Source organism: Lipotes vexillifer, unplaced genomic scaffold (genome assembly GCF_000442215.2).
Source record: "Lipotes vexillifer unplaced genomic scaffold, Lipotes_vexillifer_v1.1 scaffold747, whole genome shotgun sequence".
Lineage (NCBI taxonomy): Eukaryota > Metazoa > Chordata > Mammalia > Artiodactyla > Lipotidae > Lipotes > Lipotes vexillifer.
The window spans coordinates 805,914-829,257 of NW_006772445.1; the positions used below are offsets into that span (position 1 = coordinate 805,914).

Sequence of the window (23,344 nt, forward strand, 5' to 3'; positions counted from 1 at the left end):
GGTATCTTCCCGGACCGGGGCACGAACCTGTGTCCCCTGCATCGGCAGGCGGACTCTCAACCACTGCGCCACCAGGGAAGCCCTGATTTTTGTCTTTTAACTGACTAAATAAAATAATAGCACATATTGCTTCCCCTGTGGTTGGTATTCACATATTAATTGAATATGAATATTAGTTCCTCAGTTTGATTGTAAGGCTTTTTGTCTTAGGATTCTTCATCACAATCAGCACAGAGTTAGGCATCAATACAGTAAGTGCTTTAAAATCCTAGTGGATACTTTATTTGCCCCTTTTGTGGCATTTGATCCTATTGATGTTTTCTTCCTAATTAAAACTATCTGCAGTCTTCAATTTGAGGTACCCATTCCTTGTTCTTTCACTATTTCTCTGACCTCTCTTGCAATTTCTTTCAACAGCTTTCTCTTCCATCTTCCCCTTAAAATTAGTATTCTTCAAGCTCTTATGTTTAGTCTTTGTACTCAACCTGTTCTCATGAGAAAACATCAATTTCTTTTAGCATTAGGTCTTTTTACCCTCAGGGACTCTGAAGTTAAAAAATTTTAATATGTCTGTGTCCCAGGCTTTGTCCTCATATTTTCAACTGCGTATTAAATATCTTAATATGAATAGTCCTCCTGAAAAACTTCAAACTGTAATATTTGTTCATAAAATCTGTTATCTCCTTCTATTTTCCTGTCTTGGTAAATGACACCCTCACTAGCTGTTATCCCATCTAGAAACCTCAAGTCATCCTTGAAAATACCACCCCTTCTACTAAGTCTTACTGTATTATGCCTCCTTAACATTTCTTGAATCTTCCTTTCCTCCCTATGTCCACTGTCATAGCCTTTGTTTAATATTCTTTATCACTTATCTGGATTTCATAGATTTTAATTCTTTGTTTTGTTTTTGTCTGTCTACCTTACTAGAACTCTTAAGTTCCCACACACAATGTTACTATCTTTGTAATCTAGGCCCTGCCACCGAAAATAGTGCCTAGCATATATTAGGCCCACAAATATTATATAAAAGCATAAATGAATGAATGAGAAGAAGGAAAAATAAAGGAAGAAAAACACAGATGACTTGAAAGGGAAATAATGAGAAAAGTGAATAATAATGGAGAATTTGGAAAGAAGATAGAATTTAATGGAAAAGTTAGGATTAGATCTAGGGATATTTCAATAAAAAATGTTTTCTAACTATATCATTTTCACTAAATGTAATTTTCAAGACTACAATAGTCTGTATATAACTAGAAATTATAGTAACATATACCTTAGTAATACAAACGATGCTACTATTACAAGCATCCGTCCTCTGAACAGCTATAGTCCATTAAGATGCCTAGGTAACTAAAAGCTTTCAGAAACCAGTTGGCTTACCAAATATCCTGACACACCACTGAATGCTGGGTATATCTTAGTTTAAGCCTGAGTCAGAATGTGAAGCCCTCAGAAAATTTTCATAAGTAATATCTTCTACAGTTCTCAAGATTAAGTCTAATAACAAGGGAAGGGAGAGGGAACAGTTCTTGGTTTCACCCATAACCTTTTATCTTTTCATTCGCATCCCTTGGTCCATAACACTAGACCTTTCAAAGCTATTTGACCGTGCTTTTTGCCTAGTTTATTCAAATCTCTTCCTAATTAGGTCACCTATGGATAAGATGCTGTCTTTGTAGTGGTCTTAACTCATCAGTAGATGTATCTTCTGAATTGTCATTTAAAAATATAATCTTGGGAGAATTCCCTGGTGGCACAGTGGTTAAGAATCCACCTGCCAATTCCAGGGACATGGGTTCAATCCCTGATCCAGGAAGATCCCACATGCCGCGGAGCAACTAAGCCCATGCGCCACAACTACTGAGCCTGTGCTCTAGAGCCCATGAGCCACAACTACTGAGCCCGTATGCCACAACTACTGAAGCCTGTGCGCCTAGAGCCCGTGCTTTGCAACAAGAGAAGCCACTGCAATGAGAAGCCCACGCACCGCAACGAAGAGTAGCCCCCGCTCACCACTACTAGAGGAAGCCCAAGCACAGCAATGAAGACCCAACGCAGCCAAAAATTAATTAATAAATTAATTAAAAAATAATAATCTTGACATTTCAGTATATGCAAATATTTTAAGATTCCAGAAGTAGAATATTTTATTTGTGATTCTTTCTTCAAATAATTTAAACTTTGAACTTTCAGTATATTATATGTGCTTGTACTGAAAACTGATGGGTCTGCTTTAAGATACATGGTTAAGATTAGCTCTTTTTAAAAAGTTTTTCTTGGGGTGGGGGAAGGAATGAATTTTTAACATCTGGATTTCTGCTGCTGTCCCACCTTCTCTTGAATTCTTATTAAAGATAAATTAATTTTTAACTATCTTAACATTAAGTTAATACTTAACCCATTATTTCCTGGCATGATATGGCAACATACAGGGTAGCAGAGACAAGCCAGATTAGAGCCAATAGTGATTGCAAATGTTAGCAAATCACCAGAGTTGTCAGGTAAAGCAGGAAACTTGGACCAAAAAAATACCTTTCCACTCCATAAATCACCTCCTTACTACCAGCTATTGTTAGACAAGGGTCAGGGCGGTACAACCACAAGCTAAAATCAGATAGTTGCCCCCTTGAATCATTGAGAGCATAAAGTAAGAATAAAATTTTTATTTTTCTTGGTTGTTTGTCTAACCAGTGCTCTAATCAAATGCATCTCAAACTAGGATTTTAAAAGACCTTTTATAACAGACCATGACAAGTAATAATCAACTAATCTCTTTTTGTTGTTGTCTATTATAACTTTATTTTCCTGTCTATTTTATTTATTTTTTATTTCATTAGTTATTATAACTTTATTTGATTATAACTATATGTATCTTGAACAGAACAAAGCACAATATATCCCAGGTTTTAGGTAGTTATTGAATGAATAGGGTATTTTCATTTACATCATCATCATATTATTTTAACATAGAGTCAAAGTCTAGATGTGAATAATTGTTAGAATGAGGATGATGTTGTTTTTTTGTTTTGTTTTGTTTTGTTTTTGTTTTTGTTTTTGCAGTACGCGGGCCTCTCACTGTTGTGGCCTCTCCCGTTGCGGAGCACAGGCTCCGGGCGCGCAGGCTCAGCGGCCATGGCCCGCGGGCCCAGCTGCTTTGCGGCATGTGGGATCTTCCTGGACCGGGGCACGAACCCGTGTCCCCTGCATCGGCAGGCGGACTCTCAACCACTGCGCCACCAGGGAAGCCCGATGTTAAGTTTTTAATTTCTTTCCCCTCTTCATTTTAGTTGATGATTTTAGTGAAGAATCCTCTTTTTATGAGATTCTGCCATGCTGCGCTCGCTTCCGCTGTGGAGAACTGATCATTGAGGGACAGTGGCATCATCTGGTTCTGGTGATGAGCAAAGGGATGCTGAAGAACAGCACTGCAGCCCTCTACATTGATGGACAGCTTGTCAGCACCGTGAAGGTGAGCGTACTTGTGCTTATAAATCTTAACCTGCTTTTATAAGACAGTTTAGGGGTGGGTGTGTTTGCCTGTGTGTGTGTTTGCAGGGGTATTGTTTTAAATTGCTGTCTTAATTTTAAGTTGACCTTCAGTACCCATTTAAACAATATGTGAGAGTCATGTGGCTGGTTAATTCAAGTCACTTGATTAGAAAAGATTCGAAAGGAGGGGTTACAGGGTACTAAAGATGTTAGTGAATATGTCAGTGCTTGAGCCAGATTGTTAAGTGCTTTTTCACCAGAGAGAAACCAGTTGGATGCCTAAATTAAATAAATGATGAACACGGTATTTTGTCACTTCATTGTTATTACTGTATGCAGTCCAGTAGATTCTGTGCTCCTTTAGAGCTGGAACTGTTTTTATTCATCCTTGTTTTCAGATCACCCAGATTAGTCCCTGATAATAATAGTAATAAGGTGTTCCCTTATTGTTTGTTGAATAAATGAATGTATAAATATTACTCTAGATAGCTGTACTACAGTGTTCAGAGGAGAGGCAAGAGAATTAAAGCAACCAGTAAAGAATCGGAAGTTCCTTTTGTGAATCAGGATGAATGCTACTAGTTGCTTTCTACCGAATTGAGCTAGCAAGCTCTTAAAATTCTTTAACTTCTAAAAGATGGTATCCGTTTTTATAGTGATATCACTTAAAAGAAGCAACAAAGGTCTACCTTTTGTGTGAATTGAAGTTTTAAAAGCAGTGAAATGGGCAGCCTTTTTGAATACATATCCTTCCTTAATGATATTTTATTGTGACATGTGTTTCAGTATGATAAACCCTAAAATGAACTCTGGAAATAGTCATTTATTTTCTTTGTATACAGGATTGTGTTTGAAATGGGCTTGTAGATTCTTTAGTAGGTTGTTCCTTCATTATTTTTAGTATCATTGAAAATAAAAGTGTCCTCAACTTCTAGAATTGAGAGGTAGGAGATTTATTATTAATATATTTACATCATCATCATTACTGTGCCTGTGAGAAGTCACAGTCCTATGAAACCAACTTTAGGTCAAATGTTGGTCTTCATACTCATACTATTAACATCACAAGGAGTTTTTCTTTGATATATGGAATAATAAATATGATCTGAAGCTAGGACAGTGTTATGACAAAACAATCTATGGGAATGTTATTCTGTCAAGCGATGAAGGCTGCCTGTACTGCAAGAAGCAACTTGATTTCCTAACCTCTTACACTCTAATTATGTATTTGTTGTAATGAATTGAATGATAATTTAAGCATCTTGTCAGTGTAATTTCAAATCTGAGAATATATTTTTCACTGAGATTAAGCCGTGTGTGTATAAATTATAATAGACTATTTTTCTAATACTTTTATAACCCTTTACCTATTATAAAACACTTTGCATGAATAATTTTTTTTAACAGACTCATACTGAAGGTATCATAACTAATTTCAAGACTGCCTGAATATCATAGTTGGAAAGCTGTTTTTATATCAACATGAAAATTTCATAGCAGCATCGTTAATTTGGTATGCAAACCAACCAGATAGTAACAGAATCCCTATATTTGACTGTTGCCCTTTCTAGTGTTAGATAGTTTATCTGTATTAATCTGTATTACAGAGTTGGATTACAAATTTCCAACTTGCTGTTCCGGTTCTAGAATCTTGGCCTGCCCTTATGTTTCTCTGCTCAACAGCTTTTGTACATTCATAAAGTTGTATGGCCTTGGGATAATGAAAATATACACAAAAAGTGGTTATTTTCCTGGTGAAAGTGTTTGGGGTTGAATTTCACACATCTGCTTTCATTTTCTTTACAGCTGCATTATGTTCACAGTACTCCCGGGGGCTCAGGCTCTGCCAATCCGCCGGTGGTTAGCACAGTCTATGCATACATTGGTACTCCACCCGCCCAACGCCAAATCGCTTCGTTGGTTTGGCGCTTGGGACCCACGCACTTTCTAGAAGAAGTTTTACCTCCTTCAAATGTTACTACCATTTATGAACTAGGACCAAATTACATTGGAAGCTTTCAGGCCGTATGTATGCCATGTGAGTAACATATTCTTTGTTCATATAGTTGTATAAAACTTACCTCCTGTGGTATAGATGCATGAATAAGTGCATATGTGTAGATTAGGTTATGCATTACAGTTATCAAAAAAAAGGGCCTTCTCCACTTTTCTTCAGCATGATACTATTGACCACTCACTCCTATTCAAAATGCTCTCCTCCACTGGTCATCCTATGCTTTCCTGTTTCTTGTCTTCATGCCTAGTCACTAGTTTTCCAGTTTCTCTTGTTGGCTTCAAGATGTGGGTATATACTTTCTAACAGTCTAACCCCAGCCTTCTTCTCTCTGTCATTTCTCCTATTACATGAAGCAGTTTAAAGTATATCTACTCTGGTTAAAGGAAAGAAAGATGGGTCTAGAAAATACACACGTGTATTCTTTAGGTTAGACCAGTTAACATCAATTTTCCTCATGTCTTTATTCCTGCAGTCCACTCCTGTTATCCATTCTCCCAAAAGGAATTTAGAATCAGAGAGTTGATGTTAAGCTACAGTTACTTTGTAGTACTCTTTCCAAATGATGTCTTCCATTCCCTTGTTCTCATTCTGCCAAAGTTCTCAGAAGAGTTGGGACAAATATGTTGTAAATGGTAATAATCTTATGGCTAAGTAATTTCTCTTTCACTCAGGTTCTTGATTCAGGTAGTGTCTGATAATAGCTAACACTGACTGAGCACTTAATGTGTGCTGAGTAAGTTAATATGCAGGAAGGACATAGCTACTCTGAGCCCTTCACAGGTATTTATTCATCACCTCAAAACACTGGGACTTAGGGGCTGTTGTTTGCATCCCCATTTTACAGATGAGAAAACTGAGGTGCAGCAATGTACAGGTCACACAGCTTTTAAGTGATAAAGCAGAGGTTGAAACTTAAACCATCTCGCTTTAAAACTACTTTGCCATGTTGTCTGGAAGAATAAAGAGAGGCATATATGAGGGCTCTCATTGGGAAGGAGACCTAGTGCTACAAAGCTCATAGACATTCCACTCATTTTCATTCCCTTGTTCCTTAGAACCAAGGGGAAGTGTTCTGTGATTTGTTTGGTAACAGTTAAAACTCTTCTTCTTCCTTTACATTATGCTGTATATTAAGTATATTTGAAGAGTAAAACTTAGGATGTAAAGCTTTATGACTGGATGCTTTTCCTTATTTTCTAATTAAAGAAATAAATGAAGAGCTGGAAATTAAATAAAACAGTTTTTAAATTTAGCTCCCTTGTTCCACTTTAAAAGATTTTCAAGGCTACCCATTTAAAAATGATAATAAGAATTAAAAAGTTGCGTTAGGATCAGGAGAAAAACTGACGATTTTGAAAAGGATTATTCTTCTTTTGAAGGTAAAGATGCAAAATCCGAAGGTGTGGTCCCGTCTCCTGTGTCATTAGTACCAGAGGAAAAGGTGTCATTTGGCCTTTATGCACTGTCTGTGTCCGCCCTAACAGTGGCAAGAATCCGGAAAGTGTACAACAAGTTGGACAGCAAAGCCATCGCTAAACAGGTAAGCAGATTGATTCCCCAGTGGGCTGCTGCTGATTCTCACTGGAAAGATGTTCCAGAGCTTCCCTCTGGGCACCACACAAGTATGAGTGGTTGCTAAAAACAATGCCTTTCATACATTGTTTTGGTTTATTTGCCTTTGAATTTAAGCCAAAACATATTTAGATATATAGTTTAATTTGGAAGAGTGAGAATTCAAGTGCATAGTTTATATTAATTCTTATATTTTTATTGGCAATTAAGAAATCGAAGTTTAGGAAACTAAAGGCAACAATTGCTATTTTTAAGGCTGTAATTTTTTTCTGGATAACCTACTAAATGCCGGGCACCATTTTGTTCATGACATAGCAGTAGATAAAGAGAAAATCCCTGCCTTTATTAAGGTTCTTACATTCTAGTGGAAGAGGCATACAATAATAACTAAAGAAATAAGCTGATCATAGAGTATGTTAGAAGATGAAGAGTGCTATGTGGAAAAATAAAGCAGGGAAGGTGAGAGAAAGAAGCTTACAGTTTTAAGTAGGATGGTCAGAGGAAGCCTCACTGAGAAGGTGAAATTGGAGCAGCCTTTGAAACAGATGAGGCAGCAAAGCATGAGAATATGGAGAATAAGATGCATGTATGGGCAGGTGGGGTTTGCATTCCAGAAATACAAGTGCTAAGGCCCTGAGGAAAGTGCATGCCTGCCACAGAGGCAGGTGTGGCTAAACAGAACAAGAGAAGGCCTGCGGGGTAGGCAAGGCAAAAGTAGAGTCACTTTTTCTGATATGGAGAAAACTATAGGAAGAGTAGTTGCGGGGTGGAGGAGGTACTGAGAATTAAATTTTGCAAAAGTTTGAGAAACATATTAGACATCTTAGGGGGGGACATCATTGGAAATATGAATCTGAGTTCAGGGGAGAGGTTCGAATGCCACGGGTGTTCATAGGTGGTGGTAAGGCCACAAGACTAGGTACACTTACCAAAGAGGAGATGGAGATGGAGATGAGGAAAGGTTTACAGACGGAGACCTGGGATATTCCAGTGTGACAGCGTTGGGAAGATGATGAAAAACCAGCAGAAAAGACTATGGAGCCAGCAAGAATGGAGAAAAACTAGGAGAATCTGGTGTTGTAGCAGTCTTATTCACTGTGGCAGATGTGTTAGAGCAGTCAGAAAGATGAAGGCTGGCCATCGGGTTTAGGAAGGTGGAAGTCATCAGTGAGCTTGACAAGAACGCAAAGAGGACGCAAAGCTAAGGGGAAGGAAATCAAGAGGCTGGAAGGGAAAGGATTTGGGAATCTCGTAAGTATTGACAAGCTCTTGTGCAGAGGTTTGCCTGTGAATATATATATACATATAAAATCTTCTAAGGAATATTAACTACATAAATTTATTCTACCGGTAACAACAGAATTAAGTCTATGCCTTATATTTGCTTTAAAAGCACATTGTGTATGTATGTGCAAAATTTAACATTTATTTTGTGTACAGGGCATGTTTTATCCATAAACTTTTGGATAATCTATGTGACATTTACTTGGCTATGGAGTAAGGCAAGTATTATATTCACTAATCATAAATACTGTGAGGCAGCGAGTGATAAGAACCTTTAAACCACAACAGAGTCTCATTCAGAAGGACCCCTGAGGCTGTTTCCCAAGACCCCCTCACCATCTTTCTCTCAGTAGACTGTATTTAACTGAGTCTACTCAGGTACCTCTGAGTTTCCACACCTTTGGAAGTATTTGCACATTTTTAAAAAAATGAATACTAATGTTTTTAATATTCTGTTATGGAGAGAGAGAAAAGATATGTTCCCCATCATGTTCTTTTTTCTTTCCCAGTCAAAATGTTCAGACTGTTCCTGTATAGTTACATTTTTCCCTTTCCTATTCTTCAGTTAGGCATTTCCTCCCATGAGAATGCCACTCCTGTGAAGTTGATACACAACTCAGCAGGGCATCTTAATGGACCAGCACGGACAGTTGGAGCTACTCTGATTGGATACTTGGGTGAGTCAAATTGCCTTTGTCTTTCAGACTTCTTTATTTGCCTTCAAATCCGCGTTCACTTTCTTCACTTGAGCGTGGTGTTTTAAGTTCATATTCGATAGTGCTCAACTGTAATGTTCTTACAATGTTCGATCCCAAACTCCAGTCAGCTTTAAAAATTATAATCTTTTATAAAATTCCATTAACTTTTCCCCTCTTTTGTCAACACTGTTGAGCACTGACTGTATACGTCTACATAATTTCAAGGTAAAGGTCACACTACATTTAGGGACAGATGTAAAGACTTGGAAATACTGATGATTGCTATTGTTACATGGTTTGGTGCTGCAGTGGTGACACTCATGGTGCTTTTTATTTGGAAATGAGCTAGAAATAAGAGGTTCAGAATATGAGCACTGTGGATCCAACTATAATAAAAGTCAGAGCTGCAGAGCCTCTTACCCAATGTCTGCATAGAAAGAATTGATTGTTTTGGTTAGATAGAATTTTGAGACGTAACCCAATCAGGCCATCTAAAATTCAGAACTAGCAGTTATGTATTTTAATGTACAAATCAGTACAGAATATTGGTTCCTTTTAAAATAAAAAGTGTTGTGCTGGTCAGCATCCTACATGTTTATCAGGCGATTATTATTGTCCCAGCAATGTGCACATCTCTTAACTTTGTTTTTCTTTTTTGGCTATGTTGCATTGATAAAAGTTTCCTTTATGCTAAGGCACATGGTAGTTTTTCTTTTTTCAATTCAGCAAATATTTAATGAGCACTGCTCTATGTCCTTCGCAAAAATACAGCAGCACTGTGGTATAGTAGAAAGAGCAGTGAATGAAGAGTTCAGAGATTTAGGTTCTAACCCCTATTCTGTCACTGTGTGGATTTAAGCCAGACATTGAGCTCCATGGATGTCAATTTTCTTATCTACAAACTAGTAATACTGGCCCTAATTACCTTAGAAGGTAGCTTTCAAAATCCAGTGCCATAATATATGAAAGTACTGTGGATACTAGAGAGCACACAGAAATATAAAATGCATATTAGCTTTATTTTTTAAAAACTCAGTCTTGATTGTTAGGCAAATGACATTCAATAGCTTTGTTTTTTAAAAACTCAATCTTGATTGTTAGGCAAATGACATTCAATGTCTTTTTCAAAAAACAAGGTTAGGGGGCTTCCCTGGTGGCACAGCGGTTGAGAGTCCGCCTGCTGATGCAGGGGACGCGGGTTCGTGACCCAGTCCGGGAAGATCCCACATGCCATGGAGCGGCTAGGCCCGTGAGCCATGGCCGCTGAGCCTGCGCATCTGGAGCCTGTGCTCCGCAACGAGAGAGGCCACAGCAGTGAGAGGTCCGCGTACCGCAAAAAAACAAAAACAAAAACAAAAACAAAAAACAAGGTTAGGAATGTAGATGTTAATTTTTTTTTTTTTTTAATTGACAAAGTTAGTTCCAGTACTGTGTTTCCACATACTTATGCTCTTCAGGGTCACTGATGTACTGTTACTCAGATTACATAACTAAGAGAAGCTTTGAGCAGTGGTCAGGAATGCGCTCTGTGAGGCTTTTCTATAGGGAATACTTCATCCTTGCCAGGGTGGCTTCTCCATCCCATTCCCCAATTCACAGAGATGAAGTGCTTTTGCTCTCCCCAAGTTTATTCTCCAGCAGTACCTAGTAAGGCATTCTCCCTTACTTCAGAAATATATTCCCAAGGCCTCTGTTCTTCTGAGTCTTTACATGCCCGAAGCTACAGAGTAGAAACACTTGTGCTTGCTCTCAAACCCGCTCTTCTCTACTCGCTCCTTTACTCTCAACTCTTCTCTGAAAGTATATATATCAGCATTTATTGCCTTCTCCCAAATTCTACCTTGAATTTTTTTTTTTAGAATTTTTTTTTTTGATGTTGGGGGTAGGTGTTTATTAATTAATTAATTTATTTGGCTGTGTTGGGTCTTCGTATCTGTACGAGGGCTTTCTCTAGTGGCGGCAAGCGGGGGCCACTCTTCATCGCGGTGTGCAGGCCTCTCACTATCGCGGCCTCTCTTGTTGCGGAGCACAGGCTCCAGACGCGCAGGCTCAGTAGTTGTGGCTCACGGGCCTAGTTGCTCCACGGCATGTGGGATCCTCCCAGACCAGGGCTCGAACCCTTGTCCCCTGCATTAGCAGGCAAACTCTCAACCACTGCGCCACCAGGGAAGCCCTAGAATTTTTATTTTAGGATAGAAGGGTTTTTTGGTTTTAGGTATAATTTATAATTAATTAAATATTTCTTAAGATGATTTATTCAGTTCTTGTTTACAGTAGGGAATTTATTTTAATTAATTTTCACTGTCTTTTAATCAGGAGTAAGAACATTTGTTCCTAAGCCTGTTGCCACTACTTTGCAGTACATTGGTGGAGCTGCAGCCATCCTGGGCCTGGTGGCCATGGCTTCTGATGTGGAAGGGCTATATGCAGCAGTCAAGGCCCTGGTTTGTGTGGTCAAGAGTAACCCACTAGCCAGCAAAGAGATGGAAAGAATCAAGGGCTACCAGGTTTGTAACCATAAAGCTTGGCCTTCACTTTACTTTGCATTAAAAATCTTCTAATTTTCATTGTAGTTCATGTAGTTTCAAACTCTGGAAGAATAGTATTGTCCAAGTGAACTTTAGAAGTTGGTAGTTTTTATTAAAACTAACGTATTTCGAGTGAGAATATAAATTGTTAGTTTGGAGTTATTTTTTTCTGTGGAAACAGGAATTAAATGAAATAGGGTCATATTACCACCTGCTCTAGAGACTGCCAAGTTGGTAATAGATCCAGAGTTCTCCTCGTTACCCTCGTCTCTCCCCTCCACACCCAGTCATCTTTTACTCGCCCTGCCCCCTTACTTACCTAGGGCATGTGAGAGCCACTGTGTGCCATTACTAGTCCTGAAAACGCATGTGGGATTAAAAAATATGTTGTGTTCATGTATTTACAATCTCTACTAGGTTTAGGCAGAAAGTTACTTATAAGAAGAGGAACAAGTATTTGGAGCAAGATTAAATTCCTCTAGTGTAGATGAAGTACAAATGCCTTCTTCTCTAACTTTAGCCAGTAGTTCACTGGTAGTAGATAAGCTGTTTACTGTAGTGTTTTCTGTAGATTTAATTACCTAATTTGATGTTTTGTTTTGCAAAACTTTCAAAATGATAATTGCAGCATTGTTCATCATGAAAAAATAGGAATAATCTAAACGTTCCAGTAGTCTGAGAATGACTAATAATACTATAACCATCTCACATATCATTCAACCTTTTAAAATTATAATTATGGACACTAGGTTGCAAAAGAAAAAAAAAGTCCTTTGGATAAAATGTTATGTAGAGAACAAGAGTAGAAAATTGTATACACATGATGGCAACAATTTAAATATTTCTGTGTGAATAGTTTATGTAAAAGTGAATATTTTAATAAAAGGATGATGGGATTACCCTGCTTTTCAGATTTTCTCTGATGTTGCGTTGTCATAGTAAAAATTTAGAAACCAGCATAGAAGTCTCAGGAATTCCTCTACTTAGTGTTCCCCAGTGTGTGTTTGTGTGTGTGTATGTGTGTGTACGTATATGTGTATATGATAATTGACCAACAGGCATTTGGTGTTGCTTTCTTTTAGTTGCTGGCAATGCTGCTTAAGAAGAAACGTTCACTTCTTAACAGCCACATTCTCCATCTAACTTTTTCGTTGGTGGGAACTGTTGACAGTGGACACGAGACCTCCATTATTCCAAATTCAACTGCTTTCCAGGATCTACTTTGTGATTTTGAAGTATGTATATAAACACTAACTGGTAATACATAATCAAGGAACTGATTTCTTATTCTGTATATTGATAGAGTTAACTATTGAACAGTTTTGTCTCTAAGATGTGTTTATGTTCTAAAATTTTATGATGCTCATGTTAGTGTCATTAGTAAAATATACAAAGTAAGGTAGTGATTGGGTTCCTTCTTCCCAAAGATATTCCATTTTACAAGTAGTATAGAAGTGAAATGGTGCAATGCATATGCCTAACTATAGCCAGTTTGCTGTTGCCACTGGCATTACAATAGAGGCAAACATATTTTCATCAAAAAATTTTGATAGTAACTTTTCCTCAATAAATAGGAGCTAGACCTGAAATTTTGGTTACTAGTAGCTGTATAGGAAAATATTCTTTTCACCAAAATAGCAAAATTTTTATTTCTACTGTCTTATTACCATAATAGCTTCCACTCTGTCCTCTCAAGGCATCACTTAATCTTGCATATCCTTTCTCCATTTCATTTCTTGTTCACAGCACTTTGCATACTCATCACTGTATAAAATCTCCCCCTGTGAGGCTGAAGGCTTTATGAATGCAGAGATCATGTCTATCTTCATCTTTGTATCCCTACCACCCAGAATGGTGCCTACCACTTGGTGTTTGCTGTGATGTCTGGCCCTCACTCTTCTTCTTTGTAACTCTTATAAGCTCAATCTTGTCAGTTATTTTAAATCCCCAACAAATAGACTATGTGCCCGAATTGCTTTTCTGAAACTTTATTTGAAAGCTTATTAGCAGCCCTCTTCTAAATAAAAATCCATGGCATCTACTCAGTTCTCAGTACCCCTAGCTCTCAGCAGCATCTGATGCAGTCCATTTCCCTCTTCTTGCATCTCCTAGTTCTTTTACTAGCTTTTAGGCATCACTCTCCTGGTTCATATATCTTGCACACTACTTTCCCCATAATTTTCTGGTTATAGAATTTTCATTACTTTGTATAAAAGTATCCACCTTTGCTGCTTTATCCTTTCCTTTATTTGTTGTTTTCTTTCCTTTAGATCCTCACCCAGTCCCACAGCCTCATTTTTCTACAGAGGTGACTCACAAACCTAAATCTTTAGCTTGATATCTGAACTCCAGGCTTATTTCTAACTTCTTCCTCAACATTTCCATTTTTATATCCCAGCAACACCTACGCCGAACTTAACATCCTTCCCCAAGATAGAGCTTCCTTTTAACTTCTGTTTCTATTAATAGCACCACCATTCCCCCATTCACGGAGGCTTGAAATTGAAAAATCAGCTTCCTCCTTCCTCACTGTTTATAAACAGCCCATATTAAGTCATATAGATTCTGCTTCCACATTTCATGTAGTCTGTGTTTTCTCTTTCTCCTGCTACATCCTAATCCAAGCCCTAATCAATTCTATTCTTACTAAAATAATGATCAGTTCTTTCTCCCTTTCCTCAATCTACCCTATATTTTTTTAGCCTCATTCTTTCTGAGATTATAATCATATAACTTATTAAAAAACTTTCAGTGCTTTTTCTTTCCTACACAGTAAGATACACATTTCTCAGCCTGATATGCAAAGTTCTGATACACAGACCTCTCATTCTGTTAGAAAATAATTATTGAATATGTTTGAGCCAAGCACTGTATTAGGTGCTAAGGATGTGAAAATAATTATTGAATATGTTTGAGCCAAGCACTGTATTAGGTGCTAAGGATGTGAAAATAAAAGATAGAGTCCATGCCTCAAGGCATTTAGTGCATTAGAAGAGAAAAGCAAATAGACAATAAAAATTTTGTGAAAGCACAGAGGTAAAGGTATGCAGAGCGGATCGTGAGAGTACTAAGGGACCTACTTAATAAGCCTAGCTTTGTATACATCTGGTAATTGACACATTATCTTTATTTTCAGATTTCTGACTGAAATTCAGTATATAAACATCAGAAATTTAGTTGTTTGACAAATTTTGGCTTCATTTTATAGTACTGTGCTCCCTTTGTGGCTTCATATGGCATTCCTAATAACCCCAAACTGTAGTGGTCAATAAATACTTAATTTACCCTATTTTTAGAACAGCTATTTGACAATATAAGTAAAATAATTGTAATAGCATCCAAGCATTTTCTTTTTTAATGGTTGTTCTAGAATTTGCAATATACATGTGTAACAATTCAGTCTGTCTTCAAAGTACATTATACCACTTCACCTATAGTGTAAAAACCTTGCGATGGTACCCTTCCATTTCTCCCTTCCTGTCCTTTGTGCCATTGTTGTCATACATTTTACTTCTATATGTTTATAATCCCCACAATATTTCTATTATTTTTGCTTTAAATAGTCGATTATCTTTTAAAGGCATTAAAAAATTTTTATAGTCGCCCACATAGTATATGCAGCAAACAGTATTTATGGCATTCTTTATTCCTTTGTGTAGAACCAGATTTCCATCTTGTAATGGAATGATATGTCTGCCTGAAGAACTTGCTGTAACATTTCCTGTAGTGCATGTTTACTGGTGATAATTTGTCCCAACTGAATAAGTATTTTTCCTTCTTTTTTGAAGGATATTTTTGCATAGAATAGAATTCTAGTTGATGATTTTTATTCTTTTCATACTTTAAAATTGTCAGTTATTCCCTTGTCTTTATGTTTCTTCTGCCTGGGGTTTGTTGACTTTTTTAAGTTGGTGAGTTTGTCATTTTTATCAAATGGGAAATTTTTTAGCCAGCATTTCTTCAGCTGTTTTCCCTGGTCGACACCTGCACCCCTCCAGCACCACCGCTCACACACACCTTTTTTGGGCTGCAGTTAACATGTATCTTAGGTTCCTGGCTGTTGTCCCACAAGTCACTAATACTCTGTCTAGTCATTTATTTTCAGTATTTTTTTCTCATGCTTCATTTTGAATACTTTCTGTTGTTATGTCTTTAAGTTTACCGAACATTTTTCCTGCAGTGTCTAATCCTCTGTTAGTCCCATCCAGTATGTTTTTCATTTTTTTTTTTTTTTTTTTGCGGTACGTGGGCCTCTCACTGTTGTGGCCTCTCCTGTTGCGGAGCACAGGCTCCGGACGCATAGGCTCAGCAGCCATGGCTCACGGGCCTAGCCGCTCCGCGGCATGTGGGATCTTCCCAGACCGGGGCACGAACCCGTGTCCCCTGCATCGGCAGGCGGACTCTCAACCACTGTGCCACCAGGGAAGCCCCTGTTTTTCATTTTGAATATTTTATTTCTCATCTGTAGAAGTTCATTTTGGATCTTGGTTATCTTCTATTTCTCTCCTCATCATTTTCATATTTTTTGTTACATTCTTTAGCTTATGGAGCATATTTAATAGCTTTTTAAACGTCTCAATAATTCTATCATCTCTGTAATTTCTGGGCCTATTTATAATGATTGGGTTTTTTCTCCTACTTATGGCTCATATTTTCCCTTTTTATTTTGCACTCTTGGGAACTTGATTGGATGCTAAATTTTACATTGTTGAATGCTAAATTTTGTTTTATTCTTTTAAAGAGTAGTAAACTTTGCTCTAGTATTGCAGTTATCTTGATTCTTTTGAGGCATGCTTTTAAGCTTTGTTAGGGTGGACTTTGATTAATCTTTACTGGTAATTTAGCCCCCCTACTAAGGTATTACACTTCTGAGACCTCTACCCAACCTTCCCATGTATTTTGAAGTCTCTATACTGGTTGGTGGGAGTGCAAAGTAGTGTCAGCCCTTTGTGAGTTTTACAAATTGTTTGCTGTGCCAGTTTGCAGTGGTTATTTCCAGTTTTGGACCCACACAAGATTCCTGTCATTCAGTTTTTGTATTCCGTATTCATTCTATTCAGTATATTGTATTCAGTATTCACTAATAGTATTCAGTCATTGATTCCAGAGAAATTTTCTATAGATCTTGCCTTTCTAGTTGTTTACTCTAGGAGGGTAATCTCCACAGCAATTATCTCTCTATGAACAGAACCAGAAGTCCTATATACAGGCAGTTTTAAAGGGCTACAATAAATAAAAACTAATTAAGTGGTTATATTCAATTAATTAAGTGAGATAAGTTATATGTGCTGCATTTGCGCTTATTGGATTGGGACTTGGGGTATTTTTAACCCTAAATATACCACTGGTCTTTATTTTATTATAGGTCTGGCTCCATGCACCGTATGAACTTCATCTTTCCTTATTTGAACACTTCATTGAATTGCTCACAGAGTCCAGGTATTAGTTGATACCTAAATTGTTAGCTGTTCAGTTATAGAAGAGATACTAGTACAGTGTATAAAATCTTCTTTCTCTTATAGTGAAGCTTCAAAGAATGCCAAGTTAATGAGGGAATTCCAGCTAATCCCAAAGCTACTACTGACTCTTCGAGATATGTCTTTATCCCAGCCTACAATTGCTGCTATTAGTAATGTGCTGAGCTTCTTACTGCAAGGTTTTCCCAACAGCAATGATCTGCTCAGGTAGTGAAAACTTCTTTATTTGTTTGTTTGTTAACTAAAAGTACCAACGAGGTTAAGATGATTGAGATGAACATAACTGGTTCCTATGCCTAGGTAACACGTGTAAAATTAATACTGTTCAAGATATTTATAAGGCGTGGAAAACATGAATGTATCTTGCAAAACCAGTTGTTGTCCCTAGTGAATAATAGAATTCTGGTGAGAAAAGTTGTTAAAATTAGCCCAGTGAGGCTGATTGTCCTGGACATAAAAATGTTCAGTGTAGGAATTCTTGGTCCACAGCCCTCTTCCACAAGCCTTGCTACTTCTCAAATGTACGTGCAGAAGCACATATGCACATGCACGTACACCCAAAGCAGACATGCCATGTCTTTTGTATTTGTTCTCTATCACCCAAACTGATGGTGGTATTTTATTGTTGTATATTCAGACCTTTTATATGAGTATTATTTTGCTGCCAGTGTGAAATATGTATGTAGAACTGTTCTAATAGGCACATGATAATTCTCATCTTGACTGAAAATGGAAGGAAAAAAACTACCTATTTTCCAAGTAGATAACTGCTTAAATTAGACTTAATCACTGCTTGCCATGTAATTGCTCAGGTATTACAGGTGAAATCACACATTATTGCTAGAGTATTCCCAGTAAACTAATCTCTAATTGGTGTAGCACATAAATCACTCATTTTATATACAGTTATCTTGAAAGCATTTTTTTTTAACTTGGTGACAGATTTAAAACTGGAGTTTAAAAATTATTTTGGAGCTTGTCATTATTATTAACAATATTTATTTAGGTCTTATCCTGGTGTTATGATGATCACTTTGCTGAAATTATCACTGAAACCTATCAAGGCTTTTATTTTTCTCTGCATTACAAATTAAGAAATTAAAGCCCAGAGAGGTTAAGCTACTTGCCCCAAGTAACATGATTAAAAACTGATAGAGCTAGGATTTTAATCTTACCTGTGTTTCCAAAACCCAAGTACTTAACTACTAGGCTACAGTAGATCCATATAGATAATTTTAGGACATTTTAATTTGGATCATACCATTTGGTTTTTGAAATTTAGATTAGTGCATTAAAGAGCTCATATTTCTGATGAAGTATATTTTTCCCTATACGTATTTTAAAACATTATAACATATATAATGTTAATTGCAACAGTTCGAGGGAAAGCAAATGAAATACAATCATGTAAGGTCTGTAAAAGATTAGTTAAAATAGGAAATACTATTTTGGTTTCCATTTCTTTGCTTTTTGTTTCTTAGTGATGTTTGTTTCGGAGAGAGAAAAAATAAAATCTATTTTCTTGCTTCTTAGTGTTGTTTGTTTCGGAGAGAGAAAAAATAAAATCTATAACCTCTTTTTTCTTGTATTTAAAGGTTTGGCCAGTTTATTTCTTCTACTTTACCAACCTTTGCAGTTTGTGAGAAATTTGTAGTTATGGAAATAAACCATGAAGAGAAGTCTGACACTGGTGAGTCAATTCTGGAGCTTGGAACCTAATTACTATACCCTGTTTTCTTCTGACACAAGTTAGACCTGAATTATATGTGACACTATTATATTACTTTTCTCCTTACATTACTTTTTTTGGTCTTTCACAGATGTATTTGTCTTAGACCAAGCCTCTACGATATGCAGAAGTACAGAATTACCTACAAATTGAATAGGGTGTGAATTTACTTTAAAAATAAATCTTTCTTATTTTTACAGGATTTATAGCAATGTTCCTTTAAATAATAAACTCTTCCAGTTAATTTTTGAACATTATTTTTTTTTTATTTATGTAAAACTCTTCAGAAACATCGATTCTTGCTAAAGTGAATTGTATCTATATTGCGGTTATTTTAATTTCTCTGTTAAATATTTAATAGTCATTGAGGGAAAGAACACTTTACTAGAATCACTTTATGTAAATGTAGAATAAAATTTTCTTAAGTTGTAGTTCCTGGGCCCATGACAACCACTTTAAAAAAAAAAAACTTTCCTCCCTTGAAGCATATTTTTTTCTTGTTAGAATATATTTTTCCAGTTGTGTATTCTAGAGCAGGAGATTTGCTTGGAAGATATCAAAAGGACCTTTAGATTAACCTGTAATTAAATTCACAATATTTTATATTTGTTCAGCATTATTTACATTATTATCCTGTTACATTATTCCCAAATTATGTCACATAAATGATTTCCTTTAAAACTCTTACTACCCTATCCATCTGGGAGTTCTCTTCCACGTTGGCTATATCAGTCAGAGCACAGCCTCTCTGGTGCTTCATGAATAAGAAGAGAAAGTGGTGTAATTATGTTTTTCAAAGGTGAAACTGAGAGATTTGAGAGGCTAACTTCTACAAATCATAGAGCAGAATATAAGGCAAGTAACCACTTACTTCCTACCATTTGGAAGAATGTTGATATTTCTTTGGTGAAGCAAATTAGCAGTGGGTGAGAAGCATATAGATCAAATCAATGGATAACACTTATTTAGTGCTTAATATTTGCCAGGCACTGTTAAGTGCTCTATATAATCTTATAACAGTCCTATGAAATTGGTCCTGTTGTTATCACAGTTTTACAAAAAGTGAGGACACTGAGGCCCAGAAAGTTTAAGAGAAACTTACCTGAGATCATACTACTGCATTTGAACTCAGGTAGTCCAAACCAACATTCTGAGCCATTCTGAATACTAACATTCTAAACCACCACACTATTCTACCTTATCCAAAGATTATTTCTAAGTTCTGAATTAATATAAGCCAAGTAAATAGGAATTAAAAAGGGAAGTCCTGGGACTTCCCTAGCAGTCCAGTGGTTAAGACTCCACACTTCCACTGCAGGGGGATCGGGTTCGATCTCTGGTCGGGGAACTAAGATCCATGCGGCAAAAAAAAAAAAAAGAAAGTCCTTTTAAAATCTTTGGAACTGTATAACCTGTTTATTTAAAGTATAAAAAAAAGATATGGGAAAAATATTTCTCTAGTCTCCATATTTCTTGCTGGCCATTGAATTCAATAACTACAACTAGTGCTGTAAACTTTTTTTGACAAGAGCACAGTAGCAGGGATGTATAAATTAGGAAAATTTTCTCTTGATCTGCCAAGTTGATTAGACTAGGCTTCTCCTCATCAATTTATTGCCATTTGAAAGAATAGAGAAAGTCAGAAGCATATTGCTGGTCTTGTTAATATATGACCTTGATTGTTTAATTGTATGGACTGGACCATCTTGAGTATAACAGGATGTTCCAAAAAATTAAAACCATAGTTTTTTCTTTCATGTAGCTTACATAGTATTCAGGATACACCTGCCAAAAAAATGGCTTGAATAATGCTGAACGGTGATATAATAATTAATGCAAAATAAAATAAATTGCATGAAAGGACAGTGCAATGTGGAGTAAAGCATCAGTTCAAATGGAAAGAAGTTAACCTGGAAATTTCTTTCAGAGTTAATTGTTTTAAACTGTATTTGAAAATTAGTGGTAATAACTGACAGTGAAAAAAATAGGCATAAAAACTAAGGAGAATTCTTAATTTCTATGTGGATTGTCATTTTATTGAAAGGAAGTAATTCATTTGTCAATTTAGGTTGTCCATTCCATTTGTCAACAAGGCAATTTGTAAATTACCAGTCCTATGCCTGTTAACCTGGGAGGGAATCTTGCGTTCCCCTTGGTAAGCTTAAAGCACCCTTCTCAATGATTAAGGCACTAAGTTAGCATTTTAAAAGATTCTATTTAAAAGTAAAAATAGTCCCTTGCCCAAACAAGTAAAAGCATATAACCATGGTCATTAAACTTTAGCCTGAGCTTCAATTGTAGAATAAAGGAAAGAAAGCATGTGGATTGTGACTTATTAACCCCGAGTTCTTAGTGGCAGAGCTGGGCCTGCAACACTAGGCCATTGATCCCAGTCCCTTGTGCTTCCAGTACTATCCATTGAGAACCGTAAGCTTTCTGTCTTCCTTCCTTTCTTCCCCAATCCTGTGCATTTGTGTGCCTTTCCCTCTTGTCTGTGCTATTTAATTCTCACTTTACTTTATGTATTATAATTATTGAATAATTTATGCTTCCTCTTTTCATTTTTAAATCTGGAAATTTTAACCATTTAAGTCCTTCAAAAAGACTAGAAATTAAGGGTTTGCATTGTTATTTTTGTTCGTGTGATCCTCGTTTGATTACTTTACCCCTGTTGGTAGGAGAAGGGAATATTAATATAAAAAAGGGTTCACAGTCTTTATTATCACTTGTTTAAGATAATGTCTTAAGTAAATGAACAGTTTTCAGGATTCTAAAGAGCAATGTTGGACCCTTTTTCTTGTTCACTTGAATGGAAAATACTCCTAGAGAAAATGTTTTCTGAAAGATGTGTTTCAGTGAGATTTCCTAGAACAGTGTTGGATATTTTATCCTAGTTTATCAGCTAGGGCAATTTAATGTATTTATCTTCATTGTAGGAACTGAAGAAGAGTTTGGAGGTCTTATATCTGCCAATCTTATACTTTTGAGGAACAGACTTCTAGATATCTTACTAAAACTGGTTTACACATCTAAAGAAAAGACAAGCATTAATTTGCAGTAAGTAAAATCTTTTGAGCATTGATGGTAATAGTTGCTACTACTAGTTAGTTCATGGTAGACAAAAGAAAGATTTGCCACTGACTTTTAATAGATTTTTTTTAAACCCTGAAATTTATCGTATCTCAAGAATGGAACTAGTCTTATTTTTTTTAATTTGAAATCATAATCCTTTAAATTAATGTTTGTTTTGTTTAATCCATCTATCTTTGAATAGAGCTTGCGAAGAGCTGGTCAGGACGCTGGGTTTTGACTGGATTATGATGTTTATGGAAGAACACTTGCATTCCACCACAGTTACAGCAGCCATGAGGATTCTTGTCGTCCTACTGAGTAATCAGTCTATTCTCATCAAGTTCAAGGAAGGACTCAGTGGTGGAGGGTGGCTGGAACAGACAGATTCCGTCTTAACCAATAAGATCGGGACTGTATTAGGTATGGGACTTTTACAGTTGGCTGCTTTGAAATAAGCTGTTTTGTGTTTTGTTTTTAAATCTTATATAAGCTTATACTCTTCAGTTTGTCTAACAACCATTGAGTCATGAATTTTGATTAATGATAGAGTAAAAAGAATAAAAAGTTTCAAATTTGGCTTTTTTACTTGCAAATCAAACTGAAGTCAGAGATAGGGTATTAAGATGTGAAAACTCAATTAAATTTCTTATGATTTCTTTTTGTTGTATAGTCCCCTTTCTGATCTATAAATAATTTGCAAATTATCAGAACTGAATTAATAATAATATTTTGAGCGTTTATTCTGTACCAGTTACAAACACTTTTCAGTTTCACAATAACTTATTTCATTTTCACAGTAACACTATGATATGTAAATACCCATTTTACAGATGAGAAAGTCAAGGCATAGGGGTGAAGTCACTTGTCAGGTAAGAAGTGTCAAAATCTGAATCCAGGTCGCTCAATCCAAAACCCATGCTTTTAATAGTTATGTTATATTGCCACACAAATATTTAAGCTCATTGAAGTTTCAGCCAAAGCTCTTTATTCTCTGCTTACTGGTTCTATGCTGTTTTCAACACGGAACTGAGCATTTAAACAATATTTGAAAATTACAGTTTCCTGTGTTAGATTTATTTGAACTGGTATATATTTCTGTTCATATTAATGATCTTATTTTGGAAAATATACATTTAAGATAATGTTTTTATTGAAAATTATAGTCATTCAGTTCTTAAAGTATTTAAAAAATATATTTGTCTTTATAACATTACAGTTCAAAATCATATATAATTGTATTCTGCAGTAAGCATTAAGAATAACTATTTAGGGCTTCCCTGGTGGCGCAGTGCTTGAGAGTCCGCCTGCCGATGCAGGAGACGCGGGTTCGTGCCCCGTTTCGGGAAGATCCCACATGCCGCGGAGCGGCTGGGCCCGTGAGCCATGGCCACTGAGCCTGCGCGTCCGGAGCCTGTGCTCCGCAAATGGGAGAGGCCACAACAGTGAGAGGCCCGCATAACGCAAGAAAAAAA

General features: G+C 36.5%; 1 protein-coding gene across 1 annotated transcript in view; it reads left to right on the top strand.

Annotated features, from left to right (window-relative positions):
- Positions 1 to 23,344, top strand: part of WDFY3 (WD repeat and FYVE domain containing 3) — a 176,119-nt gene that overhangs the window by 67,680 nt on the left and 85,095 nt on the right. The window contains exons 19-29 of the mRNA XM_007447515.1: positions 3,294 to 3,475; positions 5,302 to 5,533; positions 6,892 to 7,052; positions 8,934 to 9,045; positions 11,383 to 11,573; positions 12,677 to 12,829; positions 16,960 to 17,033; positions 17,117 to 17,278; positions 18,667 to 18,761; positions 21,737 to 21,857; positions 22,075 to 22,292. Of these exons, the coding sequence (XP_007447577.1) occupies positions 3,294 to 3,475; positions 5,302 to 5,533; positions 6,892 to 7,052; positions 8,934 to 9,045; positions 11,383 to 11,573; positions 12,677 to 12,829; positions 16,960 to 17,033; positions 17,117 to 17,278; positions 18,667 to 18,761; positions 21,737 to 21,857; positions 22,075 to 22,292 (1,701 nt within the window). The remainder of the gene's footprint in view (positions 1 to 3,293; positions 3,476 to 5,301; positions 5,534 to 6,891; positions 7,053 to 8,933; positions 9,046 to 11,382; positions 11,574 to 12,676; positions 12,830 to 16,959; positions 17,034 to 17,116; positions 17,279 to 18,666; positions 18,762 to 21,736; positions 21,858 to 22,074; positions 22,293 to 23,344) is intronic.